The following is a 13,865-nucleotide window of genomic DNA, read 5'->3' as shown; positions in this document are numbered from 1 at the left end:
TGGGCAGCTCAGGAGCTGTAAGTCATGGGGGAAAGATTCTGGGCAGACACTCCTGGCTTCAGAGTGAGGGTGTAAACGTAACTATCATATCTGTGCTTGTGAGGTCAGTGTTGCTTGTACTCCAGGGTTAGAATTCCGATGATCTCAGTGGCTTGGACCTCACTGCCTTCCAAGTTATTTCTCCTGAACATTATCTCTGCTTTACAAGTCTTTCCCAAAGGCTTAATCTTATCGGAGTACAGCAAGATTAAAAACTAAAGCAGGATGTTTAAGAAATTGGCTGTAGAGGCAGGCATGGTAGTAAAAGCCTAAAATCCCAGCACTTGTGAGGCAGAGGCAGATGGATCTCTCTGAGTTCAAGAGCAGTGAGATCCTGTCAAAGAAAAAGAGGGAGTGAGGGAGGGAAGAAGGAAGGAAGAAAGGAAGGAAGGAAGAAAGGAGGGAAGGAAGAAAGGGGGAAGGAAAGAGAGAAAGTAGTCAATAGAGGATACCTGTTGCTAATACTCTCTGAATTCCTTTATTCTTTTGTGACATAAAGTATCTTAATTTTCTCAATGTGACCTGTGACTATGGGATAGATAACACACCATCTTACTACTTTGACCGTTATGATTGGTTCAGGGATAAACACATGACCTGGTCAGAACCAATAAGATGCCCTGAGACATTTTTTGCAACTCTAGAAAGAAGGGATTTATCTTTTCTTGAATCTCAATCTAGCATCTTCAGTGAGGAAATTCTGCCTATGAAGAATGATGCCCACACCACCGAAGGTGGATGAGTTCGGATTTTAGGTCTGGATTGGCAAGTACTGAGGGCTAGTTTCCCCGCACAGGCTGATGAATTCCATGTCTCCTTAGGTTAATGTGGGCTTGGTATCACTCACTTTCCAGCACCCATTTCCAAATTGACTCTTGCTAGAATATAAAGTCCGTGTGGACGGGATAAATGTTCAATGAATAGTCTGTAAAAGAAGGAATGGATAGCCAGCCATGGTGGCCTTTAATCCCGGAACTTGAGTGACACAGGGCAGGCAGATCTCTGTGAGTTTAAGGCTGCTGTTCAACGTGGCGAGTACCAGGCTAGCCAGGGTGGTATCGCAAGACCCTGTTTCAAATAACGACAATACTACAAAACAAAACAAACAAAAGCCAAAAGAAACAAAAACAAAAAAACCAAAAAAAAAAAAAAAAGAAAAAGGAATGGATAAAGATATATAAAGAGAGGAACGAGGGGGAGGCAGCTGAGAGAACATGGCGGTGGATGTTAAGCGTCCTCTCTGCGCATGTTACAGGGGCATCTGAAGATAAGAAGGCTCAGATGCGGACACCAAGCCCTGACACCATTGCTGACACCAAGAAGCACTTGCCAACAGGAGCCTGGTATGGCTGTTCCCTGAGGGGTTCTACCAGCACCTGACCAATACAGATGCAGATACTCACAGCCAACCATCAGACTAAGCCGGGGTACCAAAATGGAGGAGCTAGGGGAAGGACTGGAGGAGCTGAAGACGATTGCAATCCCATATGAAGAACAACATCAACTAACTGGACCCCCCAGAGCTCCCAAAGACTAAACCACCAACCAAAGAGTACACATGGAGGGAGGAGCCATGGCTCCAGCTGCATATGTAGCAGAGCATGGCCTTATTTGGCATTCATGGGAGGGGTGGCCTTTGGTCCTGTGGAGGTTTGATGGCCCAGCGTGGGGAGATGCTAAAGGGGTGAGGCAGGAGTGGGTGAGTGGTTGGAAGAGCACCCTCATAGAGGCAAAGGGGCGAAGGGAGATGGGGTAGGGGAGTTGTGGAGGTATAACTGGGAAGTTATATCATTTGATATAATTTGATGTCATTTGAAAATGTAAACGAATAAAATGATTAATTAAAAAAAAGGTATATAAGAAGATGGATCTGTATACTCCGCATAAGGGTAAGATAGACTTCCCCAGGGGTTCTGGAATTCTATCCCACCTTGGCAACTCAACCAAACTCTAAGTACCGCACAGATAAAGTAAGACTTATTAAACATAAAAGTAAAAATGAAATTTGGTTAATTTTTAAGCATTAGGTAGGAAGTAACAAAGTACAGCGTTTAGGAAAAGGCGTAAGAGAGCTAGAAGAAATAGCTCGGTAGAGGAGCTGAGAAAAGGGGGACAGTTCGATGTCAAGGGACAAGTGTAGGTGTCCTGCGGGAGCTGGAGGGCAGCGCTACAGCAGCATGGTAACAGGCAAGTGGGCAGAACAAACCGCTTACGGCATTTCTTTAAACTTTCTCATTCCCTTGACTCAGAATCAGATGGAATTCTTTCGTGCTTCTGAATGGGAATTTAACTGGGTTTTATAGCAAACATTCCGAATCGAGACTAAAATTTATCTGTGGAGAATGAAATCAAAGAGCAAGTGTTCTTGTTACTGCAAGAGGGGAGGCAGGAATGAACAGATAAGGCTCAGCCCGAAAGATGAACAGGCCTTGAGAAACCAGAAGCTAAGCACCAGCGATAGTTTCGGTGTCTTTTTCTCGAAGCCTGAGAAAGCTACTTAGAGTTGTCTTTTCTTTCTCCGTTACAAAGAAAGCATCACGAATTGTGTTGAAGAACAGTAATGAGAACAAAGCCCTTCATACATTCGTCCACGGAAGTTCAAACAAGAACACTGTAAAACGCTTGTCTCTAGCTTCCCACGACTGGCTGGAGATGGCCATGACTATCCTGTAAGCTGCAGGGACGGTCATCTCTACAGAAAACCTACTCATAACACTTATTGTTGGGGCTTTCCTGCCCTTTAAGTAGTGCATTAAAACACACAGTAACAAAAAAATAAAAAAAAATTAAAAAACAAAAACACGGTAACAACAGTCCAAGGTCATAATGGGCAGCCCTGGAGGAGTTTTTAGGTCTGACACAATTTGCCCTTGTTGGCTGTAGGTAAATTTCAGGTTATTCTCAGAAAGCATCCATTGAGCTATTTCTTTCCCATCTCAGGTCAATTTGATTCTTTCCTAGTTTTGGACAAGAGTGGAATCTCACAAAGTCGGGGAACGGACCTGAGGGATTGGTTTGTGAGGGAATCATTATACCACCGTGCCCTCCTTGCCAGTATATAAGCCAAATACAACTGTTCTATAAAGAGTTTAAAATGATCTTTAAAAAGTGCTGTCTTATTTCTTACATCAGTGAAACAGAAGTAACACTAACCTCCTTATCTACCTGCTTCACAGGCTTATGGGGATGGCCGAATGTCTAAAATGTCTGCGAATATCTCCCAAAGCTCCCGTTACCTCTAAGTACCATTTACTGTAATGAATATGTTTTAAAAGACGGCGAAGCCATTAGACAAGGCGATGATGATAACACTTTGACACAGGGCTTTTCAACGACGGCAACACAGACAACTAGGACCAGATATTTGAATGGTGGAAACATCCTAGGCTTTTTCCTTCGTCACATCCAGAAACACCTGTGGTGACTGTGGACGGACGCACTCCCTCGGGTGAAAGCACCCAGCCCCTGCTTGGATGCTGATCTAAAGGCGGCCCCTGTCTGTCCCACCTGAAAGCTGACGCTGCCCACAGGCAGGTAACTGTGGTCCTCCAGCATGCTCAGGTACTCTGCCACCAAGGCTGCTGCATGCACCAGGCACATGGCGGCCTCTGTGAAGCACTTCCTCTTAGTGTGTTTCTCTGCCATGTTCTGGAGCCAGGTCAGCCGCAGGTCAGGGGATGCCTGGTAGCTCTTGGCAATTCTGAAGACAGATTGGGAAAGTTTCATGTTCAACCCTTCAGTGGCACCCCTCTTACAGGGAAGGCACCTCAACTTTCTTGTTCTTCTCTCCTTGTACGTTTTATTATCCCCCATAATATTTTTGTTTACAATTAAAAGAGAGAGAGAGAGAGAGAAAAGGTAAACATTTCGTACGACTCTAGGTGCCGAGAGTGTGCTGGATATCAAGAAGGAATCATTAGCACAAATCTTCTGAGGAGAAAAAAGTCTGTTAAAATGATGTCCATTTTCATGGATCTCAAGTAATCTCCTTCCTTTTGTCTCAGAGTTATTATGGGGGACAAAGTACTGTTTCCCTTTGATGGATCTGAGGATTTTTACCTGTGTAAGTGATTTCTCCCCAAACTACTGGACCAGAGGAGAAAGGGTTTAAAGCACAGTGACTTCTAAAGTAAAACTTAGACTTCTCTGTTCATGGATACAACTTTAGTTCAGCCTGTGGGAAATAACTCATATAACAGACAATAACTCTTTTCTCTCATACTAGACAGAATATTTAAAATGTTTTTAAAATATTCAAACATTGCACTTGGTTAAGGAAACCTTTCTGGAAATTTGGAATGAGCCAACTCCAGTTTTCCATTAGTGTTCGTATATTTTCGGATGTTACTCCCAAACTGCCCTACCTATCTTAGCTATGATAGTGACACCAGACAGGGCTCCACTGGGGCTGGACAGATGGCTCAGTGGTCAGGATCACTGACTGCTCTGCAGGACCTGGGTTGATTCCCAGCACCCACACGCTGGCTCCACACTGTCTATGACTCTAGCCCTAGAGGGATTTGATGCCCTCTTCTGGCCTCCAGGGACACGTGGTACACAGACATACATGCTGACAAATCATCCATTTAAAAAAAATAAAAAATTAACAAAAAAAGAAAAAAGGTGAAACCTCACTGAGACAAATATCCAGACTCACAAATATCACAATTAATGTCTTTTCATTTTGTTTTGTTTTGGTTTGGTTTGGCGGTTTCTCTGTGGAGCATTGGCTGTCCTGGAACTCACTCTGTAGACCAGACTGGCCTTGAACTCAGAGATCCCACCTCTTCCTCCCGGGTGCTGGGATTGAAGGTGCGTACCACCATGCACAAGAACAACGCCCTTCTCTGCTCAGGAACCTTTACCTGTACATGAGGTCCATGAGCATCTCAGGGTCCTCCTGGAATTCCCTCATCTTCACTGTGTCGTATAAAATGCTGTTGAGATTGCAGAGAAGCTCCTCCACCTGCAGAGAAAGTGCAGACAGACTTGATCGTTTGTCGACTGCAAAGGTGTAAACCACTCTGGAATATCAGGGCGTGAGAACCCACTACAGGGTAGGCTAGGGGCTGGAGTTAAAGGCAGGCAGGCTGCATCCGTTGCATGGACACCTGTCATGTGGGCTCTGCGGAGAGACAGAAGAGACTGTCCTCCCAGTTTCTTTAGGACTAATTCTTATCTGCAAGCTCTTCCTAAGTGGGAGCTTTCTGGTCTGTCTTACACACAAACCATTACATCCATGCTCCTTACTCCCTCTCCCCTACATTCTACTCTAGGAACTTCACTCCTCTCTACTCCCACATTGCCAGACCACTGTTTCTTCATTAGTCACCCCTTACTATCTATCCATCTGTGTGTCTGTCTGTCCATGTGTCTGTCTGTCTCCATCTTCTATCTATCTATCTGTCTATCTATCTATCCATCTATCTATTCATCAATCATGTATGTATGTATGTATGTATGTATGTATGTATGTATGCATGTATGTATGTATGTACATACCTACATACCTACCTTTTTGGAGTGATGTCGGTCAATCCCAGGGTTTTGTGTATTCTAGGTTCTACCACTGAATGGCATCTAACCCTTGTTCCTCTGTATCTCCTTTCTTAAATCCTACATAGTATTTGTTACCACATACTCAGGTGTCCCTTTCCTTGTTTTGCTCTTATGGTCTGGGACTACGCCCTTAGTAGACTCTTGGCATCTTGCAGTTGAGGACAGTGCTCTGCATGTTGCATTTCTCGATCACTGGGATCATGCAACTGCAGGACAGGTTAGGAATGTCTGCAAATCACATGTATCCATTTCACATAATTTTATGTGCAAAACCTTATATGCAAAACCATAAACGTATATGCTTGTAAATGGTAATCTCGAACTCAGACACAAGACAAAGTTACGCTCATTGGTCTACCTGCGTGGGAAAAAGAGTTGCCCGCATGGCCGTGTCCTCTTCTGAATAGGCCAGAATGGTCCTTAAGGACTTTCTCAGGTGCTCCTCATTGAAGTCTGGTGCTTTGCCTACCAAGGATGCCAGTGCCATGGTTACCTGCATCTTTACTCTTGCAAAGTTCTGCATCAGAAGAGACGGAGCGAACAAGAGAGTCAGCAGATAGCTAACGGGAGGCTGCGGGGCCAGACACAAACGGCTCCCGGGGTTTCTTTCATTCCCGTCCTAAGCATTTCCTTTTCTCTCAACAGACTGTGAGCTACACTTCACACAAGATTCACATTACTGTTGGAATGGGTTGGATGGATCCTATGCTCCCATAAATCTGTCAGGGGCCTTTTAAATTTTCATTGCGTTTGGGCCACTGCCACACTGCAAGGCTGGCGGATTTGTTCTAAAGTTGGTCACAGGATATATGCTTTGTGTCAAGAGTCTCTTGGAACCTTCTGAGGCAGCATTTTTGTTTGTTCTTTGAAACAGGGTTTCACTGTGTAACTCTGGCTGTCCTGGAACTTGCTCTGTAGACCAGGCTGGCCTTGAACTCACAGAGATCCACAAAGGCAACACTTTTGAGATTTTGGATTTGAAGTAAATAGTACCTTTCCATGTCTTCTTTTCTCCCAGGGCTATGGAAAATCACAGGTACTTAAGGGCCCATGCAGCATGCCCTACAGGTTTTTAAAGAGTTCTCCCTAACAAATCATGAGGGCTGGGGCCAGGGATACAGCTCAGTAGTAAAGTAAACATTTAGCATTGTGGGGTCTGCAGTTCAGTTTCCAGAATTAACACAAAATAGACAAAATAGGACAAAGCAAACCAAAACCCTAAGGAGTCTCCATTTCTTCTCTGAGCCCATTTATCTGCCTCCTGTTCCATCTATAAATTCTTTTCTAAGGTTAGAGATCTTTTACAGAATTTAAAATAAAATATCCCCACCCCCACCCCCTGTCTCTGGTTTCTGAGACAGGGTTTCTCTGTGTAGCCCTGGCTGTCCTGGAACTTACTCTGTAGGACAGGCTGGCCTCAAACTCAGAGATCTGCCTGCCTCTGCCTCCTGAGTGCTGGGATTAAAGGTGTGCACCGCCACTTTTGGACTATAAAACATTTTTAAAAAGATGTTTTACTAACATGACAGCAAGTAAAATACCAAGCATGCATCCTTAAATATGCACAAACCAAGACGCAGGTTTGCTATGAAACTGAACACACAAAATGTCTACGTATTACTTAAAAGCCAGGTCCAAGCCAGGCATGGTGGTGCACGCCTTTAAACGCAGCACTTGGGAGGCAGAGGCAGGCAGATCTCTGAGTTCAAGGCCAGCCTGGTTAATACAGTGAATCCAAGACAGCCAGAGCTACATAGTGAGACGATTTCTCACCCAACCCCGATTTTTTTTTTCAGGTCCAGATGACAGCAATCTTTTGCCGTTCTCACCCACACACCATCCTGGTATCATCCAGAGCTATACCCTATTCCGACTTTAGTACAGGACATGCTTTTGTGAATCCTTAGCCACCCCTGTGTTTGTCCCACATGAGGGAACTCTGACTGCTGGGCAGCCCCACACCCTCCTACCCCGCCCTCTCATATTGTTCATCTGCGGACTCCTGGGGTCTTCCTCACAGGGCATAACTAAAGGCTACACCGTAGGGCTCCCCTCCACCATGCTTTGCAATGGTGTCCTCTCCTGGTTCTGGCCGCCCAGCGGGTCCGTGCTTACACTGGTGGCTCCGAAGCTGAACCGCATGAGTAGATAGAGGGTGGCGCAGGCTTGGCTCCGGGTGACATCCATGCTACTGCTGCAGTGATGGAGCACCCGCTGACACAGGTCAGCACACTGCTCCATTTCCTCCTCGAACAGCAGGTCTCCAAACTGGAAGAGACACAGGTGGCCATTAGGCACCACTGGGCACTGTCACAGGCTCTCCGGCTGGCTGCCGGGACTTGCAAATGTCTGTCTGTACGAGCGAAGAGCCTGAAGGGTTAACGCGGTGCCCCATAAACAGAATGAGGTAAGAGTGTCAGACAGGAAGGTAAGCGGTGGTGTCCGCCTGTGAGTCACACAGCTGAGGTAAGGTCTGTGCCATTAACTTCATTGTTAGCCAGGTTGAATTCACTGCTTAAGGGTGTCACAAGCCTTGAAGGGCTTACTTGTGTTTCAAGGGTTCCTTGGAAATTATTGGTGACTAAGAAAGAGAAAATTATTATAACAGAATTCCAAATTCATAAATTTACAAGATCCTATTGTAGAAGGCCCCCACCCACTAAGATTTCCCACAAAGGAGGACAATAATCGTAATGGACTACTAATGCCACAGTTGTGAGGCATCTCCCAGTATCTTACTATGTTCATTTTGTCACAGTAATTAGTGGGGATCAGGCACAGCACTGAATCTCACTGTAGAAGGTATGAATGAAAGGGGGAGAAGCTGAAGTTGCTCCCTTGACTTGCTCTCGTGTTACTGGCTTTCAGTGAGTCGTCATCTGAAATGTCTATAGTTATGCCCATACTGCAAGGATGAAGCCACAGTTTGGCTTCCCCACGGTGAGTTCCTGAGAATCAGTGTGTCTACTTTCTTGGGGGGACAAAGCTCTTCCTCCATGCCCTGCATGATGTCTGATCCACTTGCAGAGGGCTGTGACGCTAGACAAGAACCACACTCTTAATTAAGGGTAAGAAAACAAGCATCCCATGTTTACCTTGGCGATGAGGGCTCGGAGAGTTGCAAAACAGTGAGTCAGGTAGGTGGTGCTCTGATCACAGCTCAGAGAATTCACCAGGACCCGGAGGACACCTCCCAGCAGGCTGTCTTTACAGTCCAGGGAGGAGCTTGCCTGGGGGTGGGCGAGTGGGGGGGAAGAACAGCATCACTGAGTAAGGTTGGAGGCAGGAGAGGCTGCTGCTGCTTATCTTAGAGGACTGATGCACCTTCTCAGCTGAAGGTGGTAAGGGCTCGGTGAGCCACCATCTACCATTCGTTAACCATCACGAGAGCCTAAGCCCTCTTTTCCCAATGACCCTCTTTTCGAAACTAACTGACTTGAGACTTGCGCCCAATTTAGGATATTAAACCAAGTTCTAAGGTTCATCTCCCTCCAGCCTGGGTCATGGCTTTTGGAGTGTTTTTTCTTTGTAGGCACGATTTTCTGTCAGTGTTTCAAAAACAACTTCGAGTTCCAAGTACAAGAGCTTCTTGGTGGGAGCCATGATTTCTAGATTGGCCACAGAAAGGACTGACGAGAATAATAATAAAAAGTATTTTCTGTAGTTCAGCTTCCTTAGAAAGCTGCAAGTTGTTTTGGGGCTTGGTACCAGGCACATTGTTCTGAGAAATAACTTGTGCAAAGACACCATCAGTGTGATGCTAAATGTTTAGGGAACTGAAGTTAAGAAACTTTCAAAAGATACTTTGAAATCCTTGGATGCTCAAATCCCTCATATAAAATGGGGGTAGCATTTACACATGTAACCCACAATTCTCTTAATACAATTCACAATGTATTTTAAATTATCACTAGCTCACTTTCAGTACGGAATACAACATTGAAACATGGTGTCAACTGTTGATATTCTGTATTTTTTTATGGAACAGTGATAGAAAAACTAAAAAGTATGCACATGTTCAATGCAAATGCATTTTTATTCCGAAGTACTTTCCACCAGAGGCTGTTGGTCAAGCCAGAGGATGAGGAACCACTGCAAGGGAGGACTGACTTGTACTTTCCTATGGTAGGGAGAGCAAACTCACAGGACACATGATTGTCCTTCAGCAATCTGAGTCCAGAACAGACACCGTTTGTCAAGCTTAGCACTGTTTTTGACCCAGTGCTACCATGAAGTTAGAGTAGAAATAAAGACCCATTAAAAGAGAAAACTTCTGGCTAAGAGAATATAATCTCTGGTTTGTAGGAAGGCCTAACATTCTAGCTGTGATGGTAAATCACTTGGCTAAGGGACCACCCATAGGGTACCAGCTTCACCTTAAGCTGTGCTAAGGACATGGGTAGAGTAATTAATCCTTTAATGGGATAGTGTACTTTTTCTCCCCAGAATCCCCACCCCTAGCACAGTGGTTTACTGAGTCAATGCTATAAACTTTGAACATCTGTCTGCTTTTTTAAGTTATTCAGAAAGGTGTAACTTCTCCTTTTAATCATTCTCTCTTTTCTAGTCGTACTTTCCCCAACACTTTGGGGGTTTGCCAGCATTCTGGGCTCCCTTCCCTGCCATGTGACTACATATCTGTCATGTGTCTGACTGCCATGCCAGCTTAAACAGAATAGCTTTCCTTCCTTTTCTCCTTTATGCTCCTTCTCCAAGCAGTCACGTGATTTACAGCTTGTCAGCTTTGGAGGTTTTTCTTTAAGATGCTAATAAAATTGTCCTTCAGTTTCTACTTTAGTCCATCCTTAAGTTCTTTTATTAAGGAGACTAAAAACCCCGAGAGGGGACCCCGATTCTCCCCCCCCCCCATTATCAGCAACTCCTATCTTAGCCAGTGCCATTATTCAGTTGGTATTGACCTACCAGGGAAAATCTAGCTACCAATGTTCTTGCAGGCACTTGGTGAAAAGCCTCCTGTCTCCTTTATAAATCTAGCATGTGCTTGGGCCAGGTCAACTTTTCGGATCAGCTCCTCAAAACATCTCACTCGTTCCAAGGGAGTAGCAAGTCAGAAAAGCCAGGGGATGCCTGGCATCTCTGGAATCTGCAAGGTAGGCTCTGCTGCAAATTCCAAACGTTCCCGCTTTAGTTTAAAAAATGCATCCTGGAACCATGCTCATGTCTTTCTCAATTTTGAATGAAGGATCCCCTTTCTGATCCCATGAAACGCACCCATGAGCTGGCCCGATGGGGAGTGTGTCATCCTCACCTGGATGATGTTTTCCTGCATGTCCAGTATGATCAAATTAGCCTCTGTAGCCAGGTTGCCACTGATCAAGGCTTCTTGATCTAACTCTGCCTTTGTTCTAAGAAACAAAAAAAAAGGACATCACCAATTACAGCATAGCGTGGTCTGGCCAGGTGCCAGAGATGACAACCAATGCACCAGGTCTCAACGGATTCTTTACAACAGTCAACCGTGAATTCACACAAAGCCGCCACATCAATGTATCCAAGGACTACAGGTATTTCCTGAGATTCGTGTCTGATTGGGAAGATGGCAAAGTGAAGTCTCCAGGTTATTCATAGTCCTGTGGTTATTAATAATGATGACAATTATAAAAATAACAAAATGGGTATAGAAGTTAATTATTGGTTTCTGCTAACAATTAGGTGAGCCTATCAGATAGTTGCTTAAAGCCTCAGAGCCTCGCACGAGCACTATCTGGATCTGAATGGGTGGTTGCAGGATGCAGGGGAGAGCTGCAACATGCTAGAGAGACAGGAAGTGACTTGCACTTGGTGAACACTGGCAAACAGTGATAGAACTGTGGAAAGGGACAGTCTCCCGGAGAAGGAGAAAGACGGTTGCTTAGCTAAGAGTGAGAATGCCTTCCTTCTCCAGGGGGAAGTAAGACTCATATCCCATGGGGTGGGACAATAGACATTCTGCTGGAGGTTGCTGGACTAGATGTTACCTGGTAGGAAACAGAAGTCACCGAGAAGAGAGCATTTCCCCTTTAGGTTTAATTCTAAAGAGCTGGTGCATTCTGTGTGGTAGTCCATCCATCCTCATACAGCAAGTGAAGCCAGAAAGGGAGAAGGTGCTCGCCTCTCCCACAGCTTTGCCTTCAAGGGTTCAGTTACCCATAGTTAGCGAGAGTCTGAAGTGGTTTGGTGAGAAGTGGAAAAAGAGATTCCAGAATAAGCAGTGTGTTGGCTCCACACTGCGGGCAGCTCTGAGCGGCACAATTTATCCTGTCAGATGATGGACGGTGGCTTTGCCCAGTGTGAGCATGGCCTAACGCTACCTGCATGTTATTTACTTAGCTGCTGCCTTAGTTACCAGAGTGACTGACACATTTCATAGAAAGGTAGACAAGGCTTTGGAACCATTCACAGCTTTGATTACCCACTGGAGTGTGCTGCCTGTAGATAAAATGGTATTATTGAAAGCTTTTTTTTACCATTCAAATTTAGTTTTAAGGAGAGGTAATGAAAAAGCTGACTTTCCTACTATGTTCCGTGGCTAAGATGTTACCACAGATGCCGGGGTATTATGCTATCAGTTCCAATGTCTTAGAGCGGGGTTCCCCACATAGCTGGTCTCCTTTCCCTTTTCCAGGGACTATTGTGTCTATAACACTGAGTGCTAAGAAAGGTATTTTAAACTGATTTCACCCTTAGGATAGATTCTTCAGTCCTAATTCCCCCCTCATTTACAGCAACAGGGTCAGGCATGGGCAGGTGGATCTCTATGAGTTTGAGGCCAGCCTGGTTTACATAGTGAGTTCTGGGGCTAGCCAAGACTACCTAATTGAAATCCTGTATCAAAACAACAGCAACCCCCCTAATCAACCAACCACACTTTGATCAACACTCTCTGGTAGTAATGTACTAGGGGTCATGTGTATCATTTTACATATTATGATAGCCACATACCAAAAAAAAAAGATAAAATGAAATTAAGGGCATTATTTTTCTTTTTCTTTTCCTTAGAAAGGTCTCACTGTGGCTGTCCTGGAACTCCAGGCTCATCATGTAGCCCAGGCTAGTCTGAAACTCACAGGGATCTACCTGCTTCTGCCTCCTTGGTACCAGAATAAAGGGTATGTGCCAACACTCCCAGCTAATATTAATTTTTACTATATTTTATTTATCCCAATACACCAAAAGGATGGTGAATAAGTAACAAATATGAAAATCAATCCTGACATGTGCCGTCCTGCACGAGGCTTTATTTATCCTATATTTCAGTGTGAACTGGCCACACTTCAGGCTTCAGAACTGCATGTGGCTAATGGTTCCACAGTGGACAGTACATAACCTGCTTTTAGAATGGTGATAAAATGCAGGTAACATAAAACTTACCACCTTAGTCATTTTAACTGTATAGCTCAGTAGCATTAGGTAATTCATATTGTCATGCAATATTGTCATCGCTCCTGGGAGGTCCGCCAGTGTGCCTCAGACTTGTCTGCAGCGTTGAATCACCTTCAAGTCTGACTAATCTCAAAGTTCTGAACAAACTGGCAGAGGGTACCTTTGGGCACTTTGTCGCTGGGTGTGGTGGGGTCCACCTTCAATCTCAGGGCTCAGGAGGCAGTGGCAGGTGGACCTTGTGAGTTCGAACACAGCCTTGTCTACGTGCAGAAGCCCTGGGGAGTGGGGAGGGGGAGCAATGCAGACACGGACTTTGGAAGTTCCCACGGGCAGTTTGAATGTGTGGTCCAGGTTAGAAAACGACTGCTCTAAAAGAAACAGTCCAACTAATTAAAATTAAAATAAACCTAAAAGAAAATGACAGAAGCTGTCATCTAGAAATTATAACATTTCCAAGTAGCTCTAACGTGAGGGGTTTTAATTGCCACCTGGCTGAGGACGGAGGGGTCATCAGTCACTCTGTTAATAAGTGGCCCAACAGGATCCGGAGCTGAGAACTGGCAGTGAAGACTGCTGACGTCAGCAAATGGGAAAGGCTTCCTAAGAGAATTCACACAGCCCGGCCAAACACGCCTTGCCACACTCCTGTCTCAATCTTGTGCAGCAGATGACCTAACCATATAAGCAGTGCTGGGCCTCCTTGTATACACCATTTGGCGTTGCGCACCGTTTTTCCCAGTCACCTCCCATACTAAATGAGAACGTCAGGCAAGAAGAGAGGAAAGGAGAAAGCAGAGCCCAGTGCCTGGCAATGTAACTTCAAATCCATATTTCCTCCCTGAAACCAGGTACAAAAACGTACTGACTGAGAATCAAAGCTCTTA

At 45.0% G+C, this 13,865-nt stretch overlaps 1 protein-coding gene across 2 annotated transcripts in view; it reads right to left on the bottom strand.

The window, feature by feature from the left end:
- Dock8 (dedicator of cytokinesis 8) overlaps window positions 1–13,865 on the bottom strand; it is a 193,363-nt gene that overhangs the window by 20,085 nt on the left and 159,413 nt on the right. For both annotated transcript variants that reach the window (NM_001037793.2, XM_008760310.4), the window contains exons 34-39: window positions 10,868–10,964; window positions 8,694–8,828; window positions 7,714–7,866; window positions 5,957–6,115; window positions 4,905–5,005; window positions 3,547–3,739 (exon numbers count right to left, since the gene is read on the bottom strand). In NM_001037793.2, coding sequence (NP_001032882.2) covers window positions 3,547–3,739; window positions 4,905–5,005; window positions 5,957–6,115; window positions 7,714–7,866; window positions 8,694–8,828; window positions 10,868–10,964 — 838 coding nt within the window. The remainder of the gene's footprint in view (window positions 1–3,546; window positions 3,740–4,904; window positions 5,006–5,956; window positions 6,116–7,713; window positions 7,867–8,693; window positions 8,829–10,867; window positions 10,965–13,865) is intronic.

Source organism: Rattus norvegicus, chromosome 1 (assembly GCF_036323735.1).
Source record: "Rattus norvegicus strain BN/NHsdMcwi chromosome 1, GRCr8, whole genome shotgun sequence".
Classification (NCBI taxonomy): domain Eukaryota; kingdom Metazoa; phylum Chordata; class Mammalia; order Rodentia; family Muridae; genus Rattus; species Rattus norvegicus.
This window is presented reverse-complemented; position numbering and strand designations above follow the sequence as displayed.